The sequence below is a fragment of the Panicum virgatum genome, chromosome 5N (assembly GCF_016808335.1).
Source record: "Panicum virgatum strain AP13 chromosome 5N, P.virgatum_v5, whole genome shotgun sequence".
NCBI lineage: Eukaryota > Viridiplantae > Streptophyta > Magnoliopsida > Poales > Poaceae > Panicum > Panicum virgatum.
In genome coordinates this window covers 40,719,066-40,743,287 of record NC_053149.1, presented here as the reverse complement: position 1 = coordinate 40,743,287, position 24,222 = coordinate 40,719,066, and the positions used below count along the sequence as shown (strand labels likewise).

The following is a 24,222-nucleotide window of genomic DNA, read 5'->3' as shown; positions in this document are numbered from 1 at the left end:
TTTGACGCAAAGAAAGGCTTTTGCATTCATTGACTTGTGAGCTGAATATACAGGCTTATACAAAAGAGAATGTCTCTAACAACATGGACCTCAAAGGCAAAAATATACAACTGGGCCCAGTGTCGGGTTACAATTCGACAACAAAAGGAATTTGCCCTCACAAGAACCACCTCCAGCAATCTAGGGTCAAACTACTTGGAAGGTAGCAGTGTGGCACCAAAATGGTACGGAAAAATAATTATCTACCTGACACTGAGGTGGCTACAATTAGCTCAAAGTCGAGGAATAAAGAGCGCTATCATCCGCACATCTTCCACAGCACGGACGCCTAGAAAAAGATAGGAAGATGAGATCATATAAGGCAACAAAGAATAGAAAGAAAATAGTCATTTGGTGCCAAGTGATTGATAATAAAAAAAATATGCAAAAAAGTAAGCTTTTTTAGCACCCAAAATTTGTGCATTAGTGTTAGCATTTCTGGCATAATCACCCCACCCACTGCCCCATCATTAACAATTAGTTTCCTTATTTGCTGAAAAAGCATCTTGGTGATTAGCAGTGAATACTCATGGCACCAGTTAGCTGAAAAGGCAGCATTAATTATTGCATTGATGACTGATTGGGGGGCACCATTGTCATTCCTCTTCCCCTTAATCTGTTCTAAAATTCCTATAAATGCTTACATTTGTGGATGGAGTATTCTGAATTAGAAATGAAGGAATAAACAATTGAAGTTTCATCAGGGTTTTAACTCAAAATTGTTGAGTCCCATCCATGCACACAAAAATTGTAACCAACATCACCGAGCAAGGCCAGAGAGTAGTAGCTACCTGTACAGTAACTTTACAAAGGGAAGGGATGCTCTGCAGAAATATCAGCCCAGCATAGCTCATCATCATCATCATCCTGGCCCAGAATTCGAAGGATGAGCATATACGCTGCCTTGAACAACAGGCCTCTGCTGCTGCTGCTGAGACTGCAGTTGCTGCCGAGACTGTTGTTGCTGCATCTGTCCACCAATGCCATGACCATGAATAGGCATACCACCGGACATTTGCCTTTGCAGCATGCTTTGGCTAGATGATGGCAACAGCTTATCACTTCCAACAAAGGTGTCTTGAGGTGAGCTAGCTAGGTGTGGGGTTGAGCTTACTGCACTTGGATCGTGGGATGACTCTTGTTTCCGCTGGCTCATTGACGAGATGCCTGGGCTACCTGAATCCGTACTTCTTGCAAGTGATGCGGATGACATGACCTGGTTGTGTTGTACTTTGTCAACAGGCAATTCAGTCCTGCCATCTGTATTCATATGGCGATTTTGTTGCATCATCAATCTTTGAATATTATTCTGTGACGGATTCATGTAGCGTAGCTGCTGCTGCTGCTGCGTAGCCAGCTGCGATGGTGAATGAAGCTGACCTTGTTGGGAAGTTAACAAGGCATGGTTGGAAGAACCCTTAACTGCACCCTGATTACTAACATCTGGAGTCTGCATCGGTGACAAAGGCATCGGAGAAGTGTATACCTTTGGTTGACTCCCAGGTTGAGGTACTGATGGAATTGATCCTTTACTAACAAGTTGTCCTGGACCTTGTTGCATCACATTCTTATCAGGAACTTGGTTTTTACAGTTTGCAGAAATGCCACTGGCTTGACTAGCATCCACAGGAGGCTGGTGCATCATGTTCCCTCGGCCTAAGCTCTTCATAAGCTTAGCTTGCTGACTACCTTGATTTCTTTGCTGTTGATTTTGTCTAGGCTGCTGCTGGCCCTGTTGCTTCTTCTGTTTATGTGATGTATTGGCAGAAGGTTGATGAGGAAGCGTTGGGTTAGCCAATGGATTTTGTGCAGGATGTTGCTGCTTACGCTGTGGCTGTGAAGCTGGGATTACACCAGCCGCAGATCCTTGGCTCTGCTGTTGCATTTGTGCACCATTCTGCACAGTTGGCACTGCACTGCTTCCAGGCAGTGGGCGCTGTTGCTGGGGCAACATTTGCTGAATATGTCTCTCTTTAGCCAAGCGCATAGCATAAGCCTGCTGCTGCTGTGAGTTTGACTGGTTTGTTCCTTGGGTATGAGCAAGGTGTGTGTTTCCATACATGTGCGGCTGTTGCGGCAACTGATGTGGTTGGGACTGCTGGACAGGGAAAGATTGAACAGGTGAAGATCCTCCAGCATTGGAGAATGGTGGGCCGCTGAAATGGACAACCTGGTTATTTCCCTGTGGGACTTGTAACTGAAACTCCGGCATCATCATCTGTCTATGCTCTTCCGAATTCTGGACAGGCTACAAGAAACAAACCATAACATTAGTAATTGTAAAAAAAACACAAATAAAAACCTTTCATTTAACCATCACTTTCCTTAATCAAGCAATTCAACACTCCCTGCATTCCAAATTATAGGTTGTTTTGGCTTTTCTAGATACATGGCAGTTGCTATGCATCTAGATATACATTATGTCTAGATACATAGGAAATACTATGTATCCAGACAAGCCAAAACGACCAATAATTTGGAACGGAGGGAGTATTTCACAACAACTAAACCTTTTGTTTTAACACAACAGTAGCAACTAAGCCTTTTGTCTGAAGCAAGTTAGCAACTAAGCCATCTGAACCAGAGAAACCCAGCAAATTTTGAACCAGCTCCATGCCATTGCTATGTAAACATCTGCTTTTGTACTAGTTGAAGTTTGAAATCATGTTGTTTCCGTATGATTAAACAAAAGTATAGGGTGGATCCACAATATTATGTGCTGCTACCACAATAATCAACACAGCGAGGATATCCTGAAATTGAAAAATCTTACTGCATATAAAATTGAATGCTTACCCGAAGCATCTGCATCGGGTCACGAGGCCTCAACATTGTATTTCCAGGACCAGGTATGGGACCAGGATGGACATTTACTGTATTTTGTAAGCCTTGCCCATTGTTGGGTGACATGTTTCCATGTGGAAGTATATTTGCCATTCCAGGGGAACCAACCCTTGGAAAACCCGGCCTAGTAACAGGTGAACCTCGATTTAGTCCAGTCATAATTCCGACACCATGAGCTGGTGGCATCATTCGGGCACCACGATCAACTCCAGATGGCAACACACCAGGAACAGGAACTCCAGGTTGCTGAAGGCTTCTGCCGTTAACCATCTGGCTATAGTGAATTCTTGATTGCTCATCACCCTGTAACGAGTTAGGTCTAGGCATACCATACCTTGGAGCATCCCTGCAATACAAATTTTGCAGAAACAAATATGAACATCGAATGTGTTATATATCAGCTAATGAAGATAATCACATCACTTCACCTGGAGGGAGTATTCATAGGCAATGATGAATTGCTTCCTAGAACCATACCAGGAGAACCTGGTAATCTGGAATTCACATTTGAAGTAGGAAGAGTAGGACCAATAGAACCATGATTGTTTGGAAGAGCTAAACCACTTGTGTGAGATCCTTGGTAACCGATAGAAAGTGTATCCGAGTTAGAAGGTCCATCACAAAGATCAAGTGGCCTATAAAAAGTTCAAAATTAGAAATAACATGGTGGTTTGATACGGCCAATATAGCAAGTTATAAGATCATATAGCAGAATTAGATAAGAAAGTGTACAGTTCATACGTTAAAAGTACACCAGATAAGTTCCCTGGGCACGCTTGAGAAAGTGCAAAAACATGAGAAGTATGAAGTGGATTTATCTGCCTCAGCTCCTGGATCTCACCCTAATACGAAAAAGCAGACACAAGAAAATCATTGTGAGCATATATCAATGACACAAAAAAGAGCGCCAAACTGTAAGAAACATTAGAGATAAATTTTCAAATTAACTTAATAAATGTGAATATTCAGAAAAAGAAACATGGTTTCACCATACATCAGATGATGGGTTGTAATCTGACTTTGATGGCAAACCAAATGATCCGTAACTTTCAAATTAACCAAAAATAAACATGGTTAGATCATATATCACATCGTTTATTTTAATTTGAATTGGACTGGAAGTTTAATTTTCATTCTAACAAAACTTAAATCACCACAAGAAACTGTCAATAATGTAAGAGTTTAAATTCATACTGATATTCTTGTTGAAGAAACAAGGGAGATAATATTTTTGGTCAATATGCACTTCCTCATCCATTGGAACAAAAGAGTGAAACAATTGAAAAGCATGCAATCGAATTATATTAAGTTTGACTACAAATACCATCTATAATATATAATTTAGATATATAACGGCACGAGTAAAAAAATCGTAAGAACACTACTGTAACATTATAATGTTACACTCTTTACAGCGTTGGGTATACAGTACTAAGAGGCATCTTGTTGAGGGAGTAGTTTAAATATCAGAATCGACAAACATTTTGCTTCTGATGTAAGTAGAGATAACTTTATAGTAGCTCCAAAGAACAATAAAGACACATAAGGTACAGAAGAAAGAATAAAGGACTAATGACATTGCACAATAACATGCAGATAGTACCTCTGATTTCCTTGCAGATACCTAAAACTAGCTGAGTTGTCCTAACTTACAGTAAGGAAATAGTTAACCAAGAAATCAAGAAATAGCAAAAAAAACACGAAAGAATTAGCACATAGAAATGAACTATTACACCCTCTGATCAAAAGCGCAAATCGTTAGGACATTGACTCATTCTACAAGACGACACTTGGACTAACAATTTCTATTAAAACATGTTAATAAGTAAAAGAGATGTATTATTTTATGAGAGTATGCTTAATGATTATTCTTGGAACATTAATTTTATATTAATACATGAAATAAGTCAGAGCTCAAAAGGTGACCGACAAAAACCGTAAAATGATAATATTTTCGATTGAACGAGTAATGTAAGCAAAAGATTACAAACATATTATGTCCCAACTAAGAATTAAGTAAACACGATGTTATCAAACCATAATACTAACCTTTCTACGAGTTTGATGCACCTTTTGTCCAAGGAATATTATTTTCTCAAAGTGTGTCTTGAGAGTCTCTTCCTCAAACGGTCCTTGAAGGCGCTGAAACAGCTGCCTAGCGCTACCCTGATATGCACATGAGGGTATATTGTTAAGAATAAAGATTGTGCAGCTTTCATTTATCCATGTTGCACACTGCTTAATAGAAGCATAGGTTACTTTAGTTGCAACAGATTAGAAGCGATTATAGCCCCATGACCAAACATCTAGAACGAAAATCTTATGCCAGGCAAAATAGAAGAATAAATGGGAAATAACCTTTGGAATGCCAGGCAATGCAGATGGGTAGTGTTGAGATGAGCCTGAGTCATCAGCACTGTCAGCTCCATCACCGGAACTTCTATCCGTCAGAAGTTTATGGCGTTCCTTACACTCTTTAGGCCTTCTATATATACACTGCACATGAGATGCTAGAATTTTCAATTAAATGATAAAATGGAACATCTTTTTTTAATTAGCACCAGATTATTGCAACAAATAAGATCCAGAGCCATGAAATGTCTATATAGATCGTAGATCAATTACAAAAATGAACAGAGAAAATTACTTGAACCTACTTCGTTACTCCTAAGAAGTTCAAGGTGCTAAATGAAAAACACAAACATAAAGGTTACAACAAAACAGCTTGAATGGCACATTTCTCATGATTTGGGAGAAAAATAAATGGCTGATAGGTTCGTAAAAAAAAAAAATGGCTGCTAGCAAACATAACCTGTTATCCTGAATAGAATATTACCTTCAATTGGATGATGCTATTAAGGGCATCGCTCACCAATTCCCAGTTTTCACCCATATCATGGACAAGGACAACAAGAGCCTGATACAATAGGACATTAGAGTAATGCCAACCAAAGAAAAATAAGAGATACAACCATTTCAAAGACAATAACCTGGTCCTCAAAACTTGACCATGGACTTCCAGGACCAGAATGACCAGCTGCCATCTAACAAAAAGAACACAATTTTAGAAAGCTGTTTTTTGTTGTTCAGTAAGAAGCATAATTGACAAGCAGCAGGCCAGCAGCATAGAATGCTACATATCTTAACACAAATCAGAAAATGTTGGACTATACAAAAGAAAAGAATTTGTAATTTAAAAACTCGCATTTGGCTCAGATTTTGGCTTAACACAAATTATCAAGACTGGAACAAACATCTCTAGCACACCATGAGCTGGATTCATGAGGCATTATGTTCGGATTTTCAGAAAAAAGAGGTGCTACACAAGTTCTTGAGCCAATTTAACCAGTGTACAAACTTGATCAAGTCTCCCTCTAGCAATGCTCAACAGCTCAAACACTTCAATTAAGCAAGAATGCGAAATGTTAAGCACGGCTGTATTTTATTGAATCAGCTCGTTCCTAGAATTACCAGTAAAGGAGACACACACTATGTTTAAGTGGCCAAAAGTAAGGTATGAGCTTTAACCAGTTGTAGATTCAGTTGTTGTAAACAGAGGGCCAATAAGAAATAGCACAAAATGATTTTTTTAGTAAATTCATCTGAAGTGCTTCTCAAAGTGACTACACCATAATCTGACCTACATGAACATTCATGCCATCCATTTTATATTACCAGAACATGGATCCAAAATTAATGACAAATTTTAGTAAGCATAAGTAACACGTATGTTCAAGAAAAAGATAATTGTATGACCAGAATGATAGTTACCAAAAGATATGAATACCTTCAGTCCTTTACTTTTTCTTCCACGAGTGCTGATCTTTATGACCTTAGGGTTTGCCATGTTGCTCATTTGTGACGCAGCCGGAGATGCTATTGGACCAACTGGTGTAAGAGCTTCCAGTGAAATATCTGGTGCTTGATTCACCAGTTTAGGCTTCTTAGCAGCATGTTGACCATTAACCACTGTTGATAAGTCAATAACACCAAGGATGTAAGGAGCTATTTCACGTTCCAACAATAGGAACAATTTGTTCTCATGTGGCATTGGTGACAATATGATCAAAAAAATATGCAAACTTTAGAATAGATGAAGGGAGTACCGAAATTCCCATTTGAATCGAATTGATGAGTCTCCAGTCTCTTTTTCATATAATCCTTCTGGTATGGGAAGGAGAAAACATGCATCAGACACTGGATATGGGTTGGGGTTGGGGTATCTTGTGGCATTTCCTGATCCTAGCACTAGAACACACAAAAGAGTGCCATACTACATGATGGATGGACTGATTCATGTACAGCATTATTTGTTTGCAGACCACTAAATCATTTCAGACCATTATTCAGCAATTTGTATGGATAGCCACTTCAAAACTAAGATCTTGACATAAAGTTTAGTTGCAAAGGTCTACTCAGATGATATAATTAAATATAGCAGGAAAATATTATATAAAATACCTGCTCATATTGAGCAACCAAATCGACCTGAGGTCTAGGATCATATGTGCCCTGAAAAATCACCAGAAACTTACTCCATCAAACAAAGACAAGAAGAAAAAGATGAGAATTTTGCACAAAGAATTAACCTTTCCAGGTGCCATCAAGGAACAAGACTCGGCCACACTTTGTGGAGTCTTGTATCCTGGGAGTTTAGGCTTTTTCTTCTTTTTAGACTTTGTAGACACCTCGCTACCATCATACACCAATTGTCTGTCAAAATCAACTGTGGACTCTATATCTGCATTCTTCCTGGAAAAAGATCCTCCGTGTAATGAACTTTGGTCATCTTGACAGGAGTTTGTGTCGCCACTAGAAGCGTCTGTTTTACTTGTGAATTGAGGGGTCCCGGAAACACCAGCAGGAAATGGACTCACAACCCGCTGTCTAGCTGCTGTGCGGATGCGTTTTATAGGAATAGAAAGGAAGTCTGTTGTTCGTTTGCCATTTGATGCGAATTGCTGGTTTCCTGGTTTGCTTTCCATGAATGGTTCATAAGGCATGTCAGGACCAATTTCATATGGCCTTGCACCGTTGATCCTCTGCGGCACAGGGTGTTTCTTTTTGTGGCTTAATTTTGATGCCAAACCACCATCATAAGCTCCAGGCAGTAAATAGGCACGTCCCTCGGCTTCATCGTCTCCATATAAATTTTCCATAGGCACATCTACACAAAAATGAAGTGTTGCTAAGAACACAAAACACATAATAATACAGGCAATTTAAGAATAGCGGCATGCAGTATATGTTGATAAGAACATGAAACACATAAAAATTTACCTGAAACAGAAGCATATGTTGGTGGCTCATAATCATCCTTGAGTACAGTATTACCAATTTTCTGGAACAGAAAGATATTATAGTTCATTAAGTCCACTTTTTACAACCCAGAAAAGGACAGAAATGCCAATGAACACAACAGTATTGTGTTAACGTGTATCATATACTCTGGTACAACATACTCCCCCCTCCCCCCCCCCCCCCCCCCGTCCCAAAATGAGTGTTGTTTTAGCATTCAAATTTTGTCCCACAAAGAGTGTTGTTTTACCTTGTAATGAGATCTATCTAATTAAAGCGATTTTGTCCCACAAAGAGTGTTGTTTTAGCTTGTAATGAGATCTATCTATTAAAGCAATACCAAGTACCAAGAAAAGATTGTATAGGAAAATGCATAGAGCCAATCAAATACTTAGTAGATGTTACTTTTGTAGTTCCAATGCATATGCATGCATTGAGGATCCAGAAAACCAAACAAATAACATGGTTTTCAATCACCATTGCTAGAACTAATTAGGGGAAACAAAGTCATTTCTTAGGATGAGTAATGTATCTGAAATTTTCAAAAACAACACTTATTTTGGGACAGGGAGTATGTTTCTTGTTAGCAATTTAGTGTTGACAAGGTAGCTGTTAATATCAAAGATTCTCCGGCCCAGTGTTTTAAAGGCGGTAAGGCGAGGCGAGGCGAGCTGGGTACGCCTGGACGCCTAGGCGGCGGCGCCGCCTAGGGGACAAGGCGCCACTGTAACCCAAGGCGAGCTGGGTGCGCCTGGATGCCTAGGCGTCGCCTAGGCGACGCCTTTAAAACACTACTCCGGCCCATAATGCCCTAACAAAATATATAAAGCAGATAAAGCTTTCCTACAAATTGGAAATTAAAGAGCAATAACAAGTGAAACGACGACAGCAACAAAGCCTTTAGTCCCAAGCAAGTTGAGATTTGCATGAGAATCAAACCCATCAAGAGCCATACAAACCAAAGATAGAGAAACAAAATGAGAAAGACATAAGATAATATAGTAGCATAGTATTACTGATTATACACAAAGATACACAAGTGAAACACTCTACTGAACAGACACATGTCTAAGTGGGTACTCAAGTTTTCAGTCAAAAAAGGATAAGAGCAGAGCATAGTAGCCCTCAGATCAGCGGGGGCATCTCTTTACCTTGTTATAAACAAAGAGACACTCCATAGACTCCCTGTATGCTTGCATTGCACCAGGTGCTACACCGTAAAAGAGATTTGCCTGAGATTAGAGGGGGAAATTGTTAGTTTCTGCTGACTGAAAGGAAAGTTAGTGCTACGTGGAGTATTGCTAGGAGATGGCATTAGGTTTTACTATTTAAAATAAATAAATAAATAAATAAGAACTTGATCAACCTAGGACGAACTAGATGGGTACATAAGAAGACATAGGCACCCAAATTCAAGTCCGAGGGGACTCGAATTTGGGAGGTGTTAACCCACACCTCTCACCAACTGAGCTAGGCTCAGTTCCTATATCAATATCACTTGAATAAAAGAAATAATAAGCAAAATGGTGTGAACAAATAAGGATTATCAAAACAAACAGTGTTCAGATAGATTACTTCTGAAAGTTGATCTGGCACTTTCAAAAGGCCAAAATCATTTAGCCTGTCAGGAGTCCGTGGTGCCTCAGCAAATGACAGACATTCAGCTGTGTTACTGTTGTACTCAAGAACTCGAAGTGCATAGCTAAAGACAGGCTTCCTAGACTTATCTTGCTCCAAATTTTCTTCATCCTGTAAAAGTTCACATACTACCACAATATCAAATGGCGAATACATAAGCTACATAGTATATAAACATGAAGTTGCAACATAAGAGAACTGTCGGTACCCCAGGACTGGGATACCCCCTCTTGCTGCGTCTAGGCAAGAGTCTCGTAGTTATCCTTAACTACGCCCTGACGACCGAGCAGCCGAACCCCTGTGGTCCGGAGCCCTACTCACCCGGCAAACGGCCCCGGATCCGCTCCCCGCTTGGGGAAGGTCCGGTGACGCCACATGTCCCGGAGGAGGTAGCCCTCAGCCAAAACAGCTGGGGGCCTCGGACCTCCCAGGGAGTACCGGACCCCCGCGCGGGTCCTGGACCCCCATATACTATCCGGACCCCTCAGCAGGGAGGAACCGACACCCTGCCTGGGGCTGGTCTGGAGCCGCCACGTGTCCGTAGGTGCGGGCACGCGCGCGCGGAGCCGCGTGGCTTCCACTGGAAGCCACGCCTACCTACCGCATTCAATGCGGTAGGCGGAAGTGCGCTCTGCCATAGCAGAGCCCGAGGCGGCTTTTGCCAGGTTGCACTGTTGGTCGCGTGTTACCAAGGAGCGCAGTGCAGTCGCTGGCGCCGCCCACGCCGCGTATATCAGTCTACTATGCCAGTTGGACACGACGGCTCGGCTTCGCCCATTATGACACCTACACGGTAGCCTCGACAGACTACGCCGCAAGCTACATTGCCCCAACGGGCGCCTCGCCGATGGGACAAATAAAGACCCCCCTCGGTCAGAGAGTCGACAGGGCAATGAAGCGTATCCGAGAAGAGATCCTCAACCGCTGTAGCTCCATTGAAGCTTCCTGCGTAGTATATTATACATCCACGTTAGACCCACCTGTCGGGGTCGGAACGCCTGTGTACGCGTCCCCTTGGTCTATAAAAGGGAGACGCTCGCTTGAGGAAGGGGATTCAAGCCCGGCTGGATAGAGGATAGACTTATTCATACTAAGAGCAATACATCTCACAGTGGATGTAGGATATTACGCTCCGGCGGCCCGAACCACTCTAAAACCGAGTGTTCTTGCGTTCTTGCCCCCAAGCTAGATCGGCATAATCGCTTAGCACTTTCCTGAGTACTCCCCCTCTGGGATTAGGCGGGTGCGTTCCGTCACCCGGCTGTGGGTACCCTCAAAAGCCCACGACAAGAACCATTCTCAGCAATTGAACTCAACTAGGAGGCTTCTAAATATAAACATGATTACATGAAGCCTAAAGCATTATGGCATGCTATGAAAGAATTAATTGGCATTTTCATTTTGCTGACCTCTTGTTTTCCCACTTTGACCTCACCCAGCTTCTTTTCTTCTAGATTGTTTGATTGCTCTATTTGCAGTGGTTTAGACATACCACCACTTCCTTGTGAGGTATCAATTGAATGCCAAAATTTCATAACACCATTGGCCAGAATTCTGGCAACAGATTTCTGCTTTCTCTTCGTGCTTTCTTCTTCAAATAACACTCGACCACTAGAAGAAATCCAGTGTGACATCTGTGCTGCGGCTGCACTTTTCCACAAGCGCTCCTATTATGGAAATAGTAAAGTTACAAGATATACCAATTAGTTGCCAACAACGGGGAGCAAGAGTAACACAGCAAAAACATTTCAGTTTGTGAAAACGAGAAAGAAAACTTGAGAAAGTACCTGCATGAAGTCATTTGCCAACCAGGCCATCTCCTCCAGAACAAAATCCCAGTGACTCTTCCGCCTCTTCTCCATAGAAACATTGCAGAGAGACCGCTCACCAGCCCTCTTAATGTTTGCCTGTCAAGTAATGAGTTTCCTTTTTAGAAGCAAGAGCACTATCAGAAAGGGGAGCATTATATACTAGGTATACCTCTATATACCGTGCCCTTCTGAGGATAGCATCTTCGTGATCCTTCTTTGCAACAATATCTTCGCATTCCTTCTTTGCTATCTTCTCCTGCTCTAAGCTAGATTTCTCAACATCATTTTCTACAGGGTTACTCACATCGCGTGTGATTGAGGCAGGGGGCACGGTAACAGAAGATAGCTTTTGGGCACCATTTGATTCACTGGTGTTGTTCCTATTGGAATCTGAACATTCCTCCTTGTTCCCTTTATCCTCATTAGAAGTAGCAAGTTGTTCTGTATCCTTTTGTGCATCTACTGCATTGTTGCAAAGTTCTCTCTCATCTTTCACACCAACAGAGCAGCTAAGTTCTGGTTGTCTAGAACTGTCATCCAAAACAACAGGCTGGCTACTAATGTCCAGTTGACTATCTTTCTTGTCATCCTTGTCCTCAGGTAGAACTTTATTCAAGCCTTCATCAACCATTTCACTAGCCTTAACTGGTGCAAGATCCTCACTTTGGCCTGGATGTTCATTAGCAGTGTTGGTGGCATATGCATGCGTAGGATCCACTTCATTTTCATTTAAACAGGCACTTTTGACAGCAGAATCAGTAGCAGGACCCTTGTTATCCAAACTATCTGCATGAATGTCGCCTGCACTTACAATAGATGGGCTATTACCTGCCTTCTCAGGAGTTTGTGCTTCTTTCAAGATTTCATTGGATATAGATGGGAGAGAAGAAACTATATTTGAAGCAGCATCTTTTGAAATAGCATCAGGGGATACTGCAGCAGTTGCAGTGGCCATCTGATCACCTACAGTAAGATGTGAATTATTAGTCACACTGTTTGGTGAAATTTCCATAGCTTGATTTCCATTGTTGCTGTTTGATAACTCATTCTTGGATGTTTGGTCGCCTTCATTAATTGCTTGGACACCATCCATCTCCATTTCCGCATTATCATTTAATGGTGCATTCTTCAGCATATTTGGACAGTTAGGACTGATCGGCTTTGAATCACCAATGGACAAAAAGCCATTATCTTCAGTCTTGGCTTCTGGGATTAACCCTGTGTCATCTTTTTTCCGAGAACTTACTGGAGGAACGGGTGGATGCCTAACAAGTGCACTATTTGTATTGTCTCTGGCCGACTTTGATCTACGTCGCGCATATGCTTGGCTCTTTGGCCCAAGTCGGAACAAACCGGAATCTTCTTCTTTTGCATTATTCTGACCATCACAGTCCAGGAACTGCTCAGCTTGAGCTGCATTAGCTCTTTTAGTTCCACGTTTTGGAATTTTCTCCCCACCTAAGTTGCTGGTATCTCCATCCAAGAGCATAAGATTATCAGCTGTATTGCCTTCACGGCACAATGAATTTACTGGCTTGCCACTGCTTTCAACAGAATCCCCATGAGGTGATGCAGAAAATGCAAAACTACCTTTAGCCTCGCTGCAATAAGAGAGATTCAAAAGGCTTAGATGAATAAGCAATGTTTCCAAATAGTAGATCCAAGAATTAGTTATCACCTTATCACATTTTGCTCAGCTATCAGGTCTGTTACAGAAGTGGACTGTGCACTGAGTGATGCTGCATGGCCGAGTTTGAAATCCAAGGGATTGCCTCCCTGCAACATGAAGCGAATAAACAAGGGGAAAAAAGTTGCGGTGCAAATTCATTGTGCAAAACCATAAGGATGCTAATGCAATGTACCTTCTCCAGAAATTCAAGCTCCCTCCTTCGCTCTTCACGGACATCGTATTCCTGCCTGGAGTTTGCATCTGAGTATCAGGTACACAGAGCAAGCATAAGCAAGTTGGAAGCAAGGTATATCAGTTTATATACCTTAGTTCCTCCTGAGCTTTCTCAATGGCTGCACGACGTGGTGAAGCTTTAGTGTCAACGCTCACACCACATTCAGCAATTCCTCCCATAGAGCACAGCTCAATAGCCACTGGACCACAGAAACAGGCTTTGCCCATGCATCATTGTATGCACATCTACTCAGCAGTGTGTGCCATTAGACCACACAAAATCTCAAATTCTCAAGTCCAGAAAACAGACACTCTGCTTCCTGCAAGCCAGAAACCAGTCAACATAAGAAACCAGACTGATTGTACCACAAACAACAGACCAACTGATCCTACCAGAAACGACAGAACAACTGATTCTACCAGAAATGACAGAACAACTGAAGTTTCAAACAAGCAATACACTGCCATAAAAAGCACAAGCAAAAGAAGACCATGAAAAAAGTTAAAAAGAATTCTAACCACAATAACACAATGACAGCCTTTGCGCAATAATATAAACGCTTGCGTGACATAACAGCCTGTGCCGAACAAACAAGAGCACGCGCCGCAAATGACCCACTTGCCCAAATTAACAAGGCATGCAGAGGAATAGCAGCATTTGCCTAATCGAGTATCAAACAAAACACACATCCTGACAGGCTGCATAAATGATGTCACCAGATTCCATATTAGAAGAAAGTCCACGACCATCAGAACATGTACAGGAAAAAAAATCACATTTTTTAGCACGCCCACACCATTTCCCACACTGAAAAGTAGCATAACGCACTTTTAGCCATGCACGTTACCAGTTAACCCTGGCACAGAGACAACTGAGTGGAGCGGACCCGCGCACGTACCACCCCACGCCCGCCCAGCCCAAATGCAGCACAATTCCGCAGCCGCCGGCGCAGTCTCCCAGCAGTGGCCACTCAGACCTCCCACCCACACCACCGCGCGGCACTCTACGTACCTCAATTGCGACCCTAAGGGGCCGTGGGGGCCAGAGGGAGGCCGGACGGAGCGCCCGACGGAGCAGAGGACGCACCTGCACTGCCCCGCGCCGGGAGCTAGGGTTAGGGTTTGGGGCAGGGGAGCCCGGGGGAGCCCACGAGGCGCGGCGTGGCGGCCTGAGGGGCTCCGGCGGAGGCCCCAGGAGCGCGGGAGGGGGCTCGCCGGAGGCGGCGGTGTCGACGCCGGAGATCGGGGCGCGGCGGTGCGGGGTTGCGGGGGCAGGGAGGGTGGTGCGTCGTACGTATGCAGGCGAGGTGTTTCCCTGGGGAAGAAGGTGAGGGCGGAGGAGAGAGGGGGTGTGCGCGGCCCGGCGCGGCGCGAGGCGGGCCGGCCGGGTCCGGTCGGGTGCGTGCGAACTGGTGCGGCCTGACCCGTTCGGCGTGGGGTTGGGGTCAGGTCGCACGGCCGACGTGCCGACGGGTTGTCTACGTGACAGGGCGTCGGCAGGAGCATGCAGCGGGTGGACCCCCTCTCCCTCTCCACCTCTCTTCAGGGAAATCGTACGGGGCTCTTGAGAGCTGAGATTGGCTTTTTTTTTCTCTCTCTCTCCCTCTCTCTTATAGGTTTTCTTTTTCTTTTCGAAACTCCCTCCTTGTAGTGCGTTTTTCTTTGCTCGAAATGATTGCATATACCAGCGTGATGAGAGAAGAGAGATCCTTTGAATCTGAAACTGCATTTACCATTCACACAACACGTTGATAGTGCAAGACTATTGGCAGAGTTCAATCGAACGTCATCAGGGATTATCATTTTGATCGATGTTGAGATGCTTCTTGTTGCCCAACGATCCTTAAATTCTATCCTGGCATCGTCATTAATTGGTCACCTTGCACAACTTGGTCGTGTGTGGGATTCAGTTACATCGTGTAGATTTTGGTTCTAAGGCTTTGATTAAAAGGAATAAGTACTACACAATTAGTACAAGCTAAGAGCATCTCCAAGAGTTTGTCAAAATTAACTTGGCAAATCTTATGATTTATCAACTTGCTAAAATATATGTTAAGTTAAAAAAAAGGCTATCTCCAAGAGTTTGCCATTTGGGCTTGGTAAAATTAAAAATCAAACCCACCAAAATTACCGGATCACCTACTGCCGCTTCACATCCCGTCGTGTTCCTCCCGTCTTGCGCCGGCACCAAGTCGGAGAAGCTCCGCACTGCTTCAGGGGCTCCAAGTTGACCGGCTTGAACACGACCACTCCGTCCACGGCTTTGATGAGCTCGGACACATTCGATGGCGCCGGGCACCTGCCCGGAGCGGGACGGCCGTAGTCCTGATCGTGCTCCACGGTGAGGTCGCTGGACGAGTTCCGTGATCCCTCGCCGCCGCTGTCACCAATGGTGTCGATATGATCATCAGACTGTGCGCCGCCGGTCTTCTTCTCCTTCAAGCTCCCGCTCCGGCCTGCGCTTCCCAGTCCCGTGCTCCAGGCTCCTGCGCTCCGCTCCGGCGACGGCAACATCACGACGAAGATGTTGCTGCCGAGGGCGACGTCGCGGCCGCGCGAGTCCGCGAACCGGCCGGACTCGATCGCGCGTATGCGATTGACCCCTGCACGACGTTGTCGGCGTGGTCGACGCCATCGAGCACCACGACGCGGAACGGGTTCGCCCGTATCGCCTCGGCCACGCGATCCAGCGCCATCCGGCCACGGCACAACACGACGGACTCGCCGCCGTCGTCGCCGGCTGGGGGGCAGCCGAGACGCACGGTGACGGCGCCGGTGCCGAAGACGGACTTGGAGGAGGCGGCCACGGGAAAAAAATCACGACCAGGCGTCGCGCGATACCGCGATGCGCAGCCAGATGCGCGTGCGGATGGGAGGAATGGCAAGTTGCTAAAAATGCCAACCTTGTTTCCCAAACTGTTGGAGACCTAATTTTTTGTTTTGCCAAATTTTCTAGGATGCCAACCTCATTTAGCAAACTTTTGGAGATACTAGTTTAAATTTATAGCATTCCTAAATGGCATATATTTTTTAAAAAGGGAGTGTTAGATAGCCAAGAAACCGTAGAAAATATCTTATTGTTCTATTTACAGAAAATGCTTAAATTACTCCTCTGAACTATAGCTAAAGTTCGAATAATCCCCTAAGCTATCGTTTGGTTCATTTTACACCCCAAACTATTTCATTTGGTTCAAATTACCCTCTAATACAATTTGTCTTTTCTATTTCTCCATCCATAGGTGGAGTTTTAAGCTGAAATTTTACAAGATAATAGTACACATCATAACAAATCTTAGAAAAATGCATCATAATTTTTATCATTATTTTGATACGTTATGATATTTTATAATAAATTAATCATTAGAGTACAAAATTATATGAAAAATTATAAAAAAAATTATAATATACATTGTGATGTTCACTACTACTCTACACAATTTGAAATTAAAATTCAATTTGTGTATGGAGAAACAAAAATACAAATTGTATATGGGGGTAAAATGAACTAAATTGCCTAGTTTATGGGGTAAATTGAACTAAATTATAGTTTAGGGGTTATTCAAACTTTAGCTATACTTAAAGGGAGTAAATTGATTTTTTCCTATTTACATATACTGCATTGCAAATTATCTAGGATGGGAACATACAGTTACGAAAACCTTGAGTTTGATAATGCCATTGTAACGCCTCTCTCTCTAAGTTGCAAATGACATTACAGTACTAAAACAGTCGCTAGTGCTATTGAAATGTCAAAAGCACCATATTTCTTCTCGTATTTACATCATGAGATTGTTCATATGTATTTTGCTAAAATGCTCTCTCTAAAAACAGAAAAACAGAGATATCGCACCCCACTAACATCAATTTATTTCAGTTTTCATATTTGATCATCATGTAATAAATCCTATTTCAAGCATGAATTAATTTCTGAAAACCATGATGAAATATTTCACAGTAGCATAATTAATGGAAGTATTTGAAGAAGCCATATAAAAGAAAGATAGAATAAGAAAGGAAAAAATGGAAAGAAAGAAAAAAAAAACTAGTCTAGCCAGCAGAAGGAATCATGGGCCGTGGCCCGTGGGCTTATTGGATGGGCTCCTCTCTCTCTCTCTCTCTCTCTCTCTCTCCCTCCCTCGGCCGCCTTCCTTCTTTCCAAGCGGCGACGACAGGGGAGGGGAGTGGCGACCTAGCGCCGCCCCCATGTCCTATACTGGGTCCGCCCCTGCCTCCTCGTCCCTCTATTGGAAGGGGATGGAGTCGAGTGGGGATCCACCTATACTGGCTGGTAAGCCCTAGCTCGCTCCAACTGCTCCAGTTTACCCCCTGGGGCCTTTTCTTTGTTTGCTGCGAGCAAATCAATTTGAATCCATTGCAGTGTAGTGTATGTGCGGTTCAGGTAAGAAGGCCCTTCGTTTGCGGTAATCAAGCATCCCCAGTGTGAGAAGCTTGCAGTTTTGTCCACTTCCTTTAGATGAAATGCATTATCCCGATTTGCCTCAAATTCGTGTTTACTTTTAACTAAAATTGAAAATCTGAAAGGGGTACGACAATCCTATTCTCGACACATAAGTCCCACCCAGCATGTGTTTAGCAAATACGAGAAATGAAACTTGTCCGTAATCGATGGCTATGGGTACAGCTCTCTAAACTAGTTTCCCTGATATGTGATTGCGGGGGCAGTGAATTAACTTCTTGTATCCTTTGTTTGTGGAAGCACGGGAGGGCTTCTCTGTTAGGACCTTTTGTCTTGTTACCTTGCATTTCATTTCCCATAAAGTAGCACTGCTGACTTGTGCTGGTTTGCATGATGCTTCGAAGGTTCGATCAACCATAATAGAAACGGCCAAATTGGTATGCTGATATGGATGCATTGCAGGAGCCCAGAGTGCGTGGGATATGCTCTCTGATGAGCAGTCACAGAAACATATTACTACTGGTTCTGGTGACCTCAACAACATACTTGGTGGTGGGATTCACTGCAAAGAAGTCACAGAGATAGGTGAGATTACTTAACAATGTTGTTCCTTGAGAATGATAAGTAGGAGTTTTAACATATCGACAATTCTTTATCCATTAGCTATGTGTGTGTAACTTATGCTTGTTTGTTTGCCTAACGTCTTCCTAGTGATGTTCTGTCCAACCTTTGTACAATTCTGATGGATTGTAGGATCTTACTGTGTCTCTTGTTCTATGCTGCTTATCTCCTCGTTTAATGAACACGCTATTAAGTGTCTCTTGTACTATTAAGTAGTTTTATATATTAATTTCTTAGTTGATGTGACTGATCTAATGCATATCACTAATTTTATTCAGGTGGTGTCCCAGGGGTTGGTAAAACTCAACTGGGGTATGTTGTGCCTACTGCTGAATGCAAGTGCCATAGATCTCCTTACTAAATACAAACTTTTCTTCAGGATTCAGCTAGCAATCAATGTCCAAATCCCAGTGGAATATGGTGGTCTTGGTGGGAAAGCAGTTTATATTGGTAAATGACTCCATAGAAGAACACCTATCATCTTGTGTCATATTGAGAAAGCCTAATCGCAATTGTCTTTTCCATAACAGACACGGAGGGCAGTTTCATGGTTGAACGTGTCTATCAGATTGCTGAAGGGTGTATCAGCGACATACTGGAGCACTTTCCGCACAGCCATGAGAAGTCTTCTTCTGGCCAAAAACAGCTGCAGCCTGAGCATTTCCTTGCAGACATCTTTTACTTCCGAATATGCAGCTATACAGAACAGACTGCTGCTATAAACTACCTGGAAAAATTCCTCGGGGAGCATAAAGATGTGAGTTTCTGAACAGTTGACTTCTCAAGTTTAACTTGAATACCTGAATTTTCCATTGTTTTGTCAATATTTTTCATCAAATTGATTTTTTTGCAATAGGGCAACTGTAATATGCAGTATTTTTTTCCTTTTTTTTTTGCAATACGCAACAGTCAACGTAGCGCTTCGAAAATAAGTATTTGTTTATCTACTTTACAGGTGCGTATAGTTATTATTGATAGTGTCACTTTCCACTTTCGACAAGATTTTGATGATATGGCTCTGCGGACCAGAGTGCTTAGTGGATTGTCATTGAAGTTAATGAAGATTGCAAAGACATACAACTTGGCGGTAATTTGCCTATCATGTTTATGAAGGGCGTGCACTTGTGATGCAGCAACTACCGTCATGTTTCTTTTTTCCAAAAAACATATTTTGTACAGATTTTCAGTACTCCCTCCATCCCAAAACATAACTCGTTTTAGCTTTGCCCTAAGTCAAACTTCTTTAGCTTTGACCAAGTTTATAGAAAAATGCATAAATATCTTCGATATCAAATTAGTTTCAGTAGATAGACCATGAAATATATTTTCAAAGTGCACTATATTTGATATTATAGATGTTAATATATTTTTCTATAAACTTAGTCAAATTTAGACATGTTTGACTTGGACAAAGCTAAAACAACCCATAATTTGGAACGGAGGGAGGAAGGATTAAATGAGGCTATCAACCTATCATACTTATCATCTTATTTTATTGAGCAGGTTGTCTTGTTGAACCAAGTCACTACTAAATTTACAGAAGGATCATTTCAATTGACTCTTGCTCTAGGTCTGTTATTATTCATACAATTATAATCTTCTTTTTTTTATCTTCAAATCATTTTTAAATACTTATGGTAGTTCGCAGAACAACTACTGAAATAAAAAAATCATAATCATGTGATTTTTCTACCAAGATTACACCTTTCTATACTCCTGCATTTACAATGCCGCTGAAATGTTTACAAACTTGGAGCTTTTACCTAACTACAAGGAAAACTTTGATCCATTCCAATCATGTAGCTCTCTATAGGTGCTGTGGTAAGGTGCGCAGTGGCAAAGGCCCACTGGTTGGAGTGCTCCCACCCAGATTTCAAATCCTGGGTGCCACACCTTTATGCTCTGAGGGCTTCCCTTAGAGTCTTTCTATAAAAAAAACAGTATATAAATAACTGGCCAATTACGTGCTAAAAATTAATTATGGAGTTGTGGTTTTCACACAATCATAGCATGTGTACGTCTCTAGTTAATTAACGTACACCATATTTTATGGCTCCATGGAAGGAATGAAGCAGTGTGATATTATGTGCAGTGATAGCACAGTAGCAGCAATCCTCAAATTTACCTTTGGTTTATTTCTAAATAATTTAGCTGTTACCGTAAAACAAAAAAAAGGTAAGTTTTGATTGCTTGGATTTGTTTAGACCTGCTCTTATATGTGGGAGGTCATGACATCTATTTGAGGCTGAGGATGAATTAGCATAATCCCTTCCCCCGAGTTCGTCATTCCAACATATAGTGTCCTCTCATCACAAGCAGACTCTGCTACGGCTTACCATCCTGGTGGTGTGTAACCCTGTCGTCTAAGGATCAGAACCTGTGGATTCTTCGCTTCTGATCTCAATTAATCAGATAACTTTTGTTGTCATTTCCTTCTTTTTTATTAATTAATGTGGGCATTTATAGAGGCCTCGTAGAGAACACGATCCAGTATCCTCATCGGTTATTCAAGTTTGTATCCATGTTCATGTCATCATTATTACTTTTTTGTAAAAGCAGAATGGTCCCCTATCTGAATTGGAAATAAAGATATATATAATCAGACAAGTCTGCAATGCACATAGCTTTAAGTTACATAACCCTGTTCCTTCGGATTAGTTAAAAAAAAAAACTTGACCTGCGGGGGGTAAGACAGCCCCCGGGCATTGCATTAAGAGAAGACCTTCTCACGCAGGTCAAGAAAACCCCTGCCCCATCCTTACACAGCGGCACCGTAGCCCATGTGAGACGACCACGACCGGGGCCGGGTCTTAGACCTGTGTTTTGGCCATGGGACAGACGAGGGGATTTTTTTAACCTTAGCCTGAAATTCGCTCCCACAGGGAGTCGAACCAGGACCTGAGGAGTGCCGCTGGGTTCCTCTAACCATCTCAGGTGGAGGCCCTTCGGATTAGTTAGAAACAGCTTTCCATGCTAAGTATTGATATAATTGTAAACTAATTATAGTTCTGATGGTGTCCAAGTGACGTCAATAACTAGAAATTTTCACTTGTGCTTGGATGGATATTTGGCAAAATTAGTTTTCAGGTGCTCCCTCCGTCCCTATGTTTTTAAAGCGGTAGCGAGGCGATCCACCACCACCTTATCGCCTAGGCGACGCCTAGGCGGGCTAAGGCGGGCTAAGGCGAGACCTTAAGCAAGATGAGCCGTCACCGCCTTGTCGCCTAGGCGACGCCTAGACGACGCCTTGAAAACAGAGATCCGTCCCTTAATATGTGTTGCTCGGGAACTGTTTTTGTGAGGGAAACACGGTTCCCGAGTGATACATATTAAGGGACAGGAGTAGATGGTTAATTTTGTGGTTTATTTCTTTTTTTTGCAGCATGTTTTTCTTTTGAAAATTTCTTGGATTGGACACCTGAACTGTGTTTTACAAGATATGGCAATAACTATCTTTGTTATGCAGGTGACAGCTGGTCCCACTCGTGCACAAATCGACTGATTCTGTACTGGAATGGGAATGATCGGTATGCATACCTGGACAAATCTCCTTCACTTCCAGTAGCTTCAGCTCCATATGCAGTGACAGGCAAAGGGGTGAGGGATGCTGTGAGTTCGAATCACAAGAGAGTCCGAGTAACGTAGCAAACTTGGTGCCCAACTCCTGCATGTCCAGTTCTCCACTATGCACTTGCTGCTAAATTAACTGCGTTTCCTTTACCGTGGATCTTTTGGACAGATTAGGTGATTGGCGGATATTGGTAGAGAATCCTATCATTTTGCAAAGTCTCGATTGCTGTTTGATGTAAACCAAAAATTGATTGACCCATCGTTAACTCAATTACATTATCACCTCTCGCGTGTCAGAAACGCATACTACCTGCTCTTTTCAGGTGGCTCGGACCTATCTTGTTCATTTCTATAATCCATTTTGTCCCAGCACCTTCTTTTGCTGTCAGCTCAAATTAGGCTTAGTTGCAACAAAATTTTCATCGATGCAAAATTTCGACAGTGCCCTAGAATAATTGAGACCTCTAATCCTCATGTTGGGAAATCAGCGCCATCCTAAAAAAAATTAGGCAAAAGTAGGCTGGCCACCTGATCTTACTTTTAGCATGCTGCTTGCTCACAGCGCTTGGCATATGAGAATCTCGATATTCGTCGTACACGCTGTCGTGGCTTCACTGAAACTTTCCGAGGATTGCTTATGTGAAAGGACGGTGGCACCTAACAGCAGCTCTAGACTCTGAGTAGCCCTCTATCTCAAGTTAGTACATTCTCTCTATTAGACCCTCTATTTTGGTCGGCCTTCAATTTCTTTCATCCACCCTTCATTCCTAGGGTGTCTTTGGAGAGTACTCTATTATAAGTTAGAATTAAGGGCTATTACTGGAATTAAAGAAAATTTGGAAACCCCTAAAAATTAGAGACTATTGCTGGAGTTACTCTAGGAGGGGTGAATTAGGTATTTCAAAGGGATCCCAGTATGAAAACATATTCTAAAATATATGTAAATGGGCATTAGATTTTACCAATTTACCTTCCAATCCTACAAACTAGACATGATAATTTTAAAAATGGTAAGCGTGGAATGTAAAATGCAATAAGTAACATAAGGTGAAAGGGATAGAGAATGCAAACTTTCGGCACGAGGCCTTTTATTGAGGTATCGGAAAGCTCTTGCTTTCTCTTAGTTCTTGCCGGAGCCTCTCAGGATGGAATGTCCTCGCAAGGACCAGCCTCCTGGTTAGTCAATAGGTCTTTCCCATGCGCAAGTGGATCTCTGCTTTACCTCTCCCAGATGTTCCTCACCATCTTCACTTAGTAGAGCTTTGGCAGAATGCCGATGGTCTCTCATCTCACAAGCACGGACAGTCACTTATAAACTCGGTTGGAAGGTCTTGCAAGACTTACAAATCTCGAATTTACTATTCTTGGTGCGCGCAAGCACGGACAATAACAGAGAGGTGCGCAAAACTCGCCAACTCTAGACTAACACATAGAGCAATACGCTAAGAGGCCTAAACTAGCACTAATCAAGTTCTATGACTTTTTGCTAACTTGTGGAGATGTACATGCTACATGCACGTATTTAATTTTCCTTCCATCAAGCAACTATGTCATTTATTTTCTTTCAAAAAATAATACACATCTTTCTTTTACTTTCATAAAACAATGATGTCAATTATTATCCTTCCAAAATAAATAATGACGCGAATTATGGGTGAATGCCAAAAATAATACACCTCTTTTTTCCTTTCATGAAAACAATGATGTCAATGCCAAAATAATACGCGTCTTTTTTTCCTTCCGCAAAACAATGATGTCAATTATTATCCTTCCAAAATAAATAATGACGTGAATTATGAGTGAATGCATGTACAAAGAAAAGTAAAATGTGTGCAAAGGAAAGTAATACGTGGGTACAAGAGGTGGGTATGTAGAATGCTTTGGTGAAAAAAGTTTTAGTTTTAGGTGGTTTCTGGTAGACAAAACCAAATGTACGTGCCTGTGGCACGTATTTAATTTTTCTTCCATCAAGTAATGATATTATTTATTTTATTTTTAAAAATAATACACATCCTTCTTTTCCTTTCATAAAACAATGATGTCAATTAATATCCTTCCAAAACCATCAAACAACGGTGCCA

General features: G+C 42.3%; 2 protein-coding genes across 5 annotated transcripts; one reads left to right on the top strand and one right to left on the bottom strand.

The window, feature by feature from the left end:
* Positions 1 to 14,910, bottom strand: LOC120673551 (chromatin modification-related protein EAF1 B-like). Of its 2 annotated transcripts, none has more exons than XM_039954442.1 (23): positions 14,546 to 14,910; positions 13,625 to 13,853; positions 13,493 to 13,547; positions 13,309 to 13,406; positions 11,800 to 13,231; positions 11,607 to 11,726; positions 11,229 to 11,486; positions 9,757 to 9,930; positions 9,333 to 9,413; positions 8,164 to 8,224; positions 7,473 to 8,050; positions 7,345 to 7,395; positions 6,990 to 7,047; positions 6,671 to 6,852; positions 5,874 to 5,927; positions 5,720 to 5,800; positions 5,242 to 5,379; positions 4,933 to 5,049; positions 3,625 to 3,725; positions 3,312 to 3,518; positions 2,836 to 3,229; positions 831 to 2,287; positions 1 to 328 (listed from the first exon to the last, which is right to left on the bottom strand). In XM_039954442.1, exons 2-22 carry the CDS (start codon positions 13,759 to 13,761, stop codon positions 902 to 904), a joined length of 5,763 nt encoding a protein of 1,920 aa, XP_039810376.1. In that variant the 5' UTR covers positions 13,762 to 13,853; positions 14,546 to 14,910; the 3' UTR covers positions 1 to 328; positions 831 to 901. The 2 variants fall into 2 exon arrangements, with proteins under 2 accessions (XP_039810376.1, XP_039810375.1); XM_039954441.1 differs by having other exon boundaries at positions 14,621 to 14,898.
* A 2,738-nt stretch (positions 14,911 to 17,648) lies between these two features.
* Positions 17,649 to 22,460, top strand: LOC120675689 (DNA repair protein RAD51 homolog 3-like). Of its 3 annotated transcripts, none has more exons than XM_039956888.1 (8): positions 17,650 to 17,821; positions 18,413 to 18,535; positions 18,850 to 18,883; positions 18,951 to 19,021; positions 19,102 to 19,328; positions 19,527 to 19,658; positions 20,075 to 20,141; positions 22,038 to 22,460. In XM_039956888.1, exons 1-8 carry the CDS (start codon positions 17,737 to 17,739, stop codon positions 22,214 to 22,216), a joined length of 918 nt encoding a protein of 305 aa, XP_039812822.1. In that variant the 5' UTR covers positions 17,650 to 17,736; the 3' UTR covers positions 22,217 to 22,460. The 3 variants fall into 3 exon arrangements, with proteins under 3 accessions (XP_039812824.1, XP_039812822.1, XP_039812823.1); XM_039956889.1 differs by lacking the exon at positions 17,650 to 17,821 and adding an exon at positions 17,905 to 17,932; XM_039956890.1 differs by lacking the exon at positions 19,527 to 19,658 and having other exon boundaries at positions 17,649 to 17,821.
* Positions 22,461 to 24,222: the final 1,762 nt, after the last annotated feature.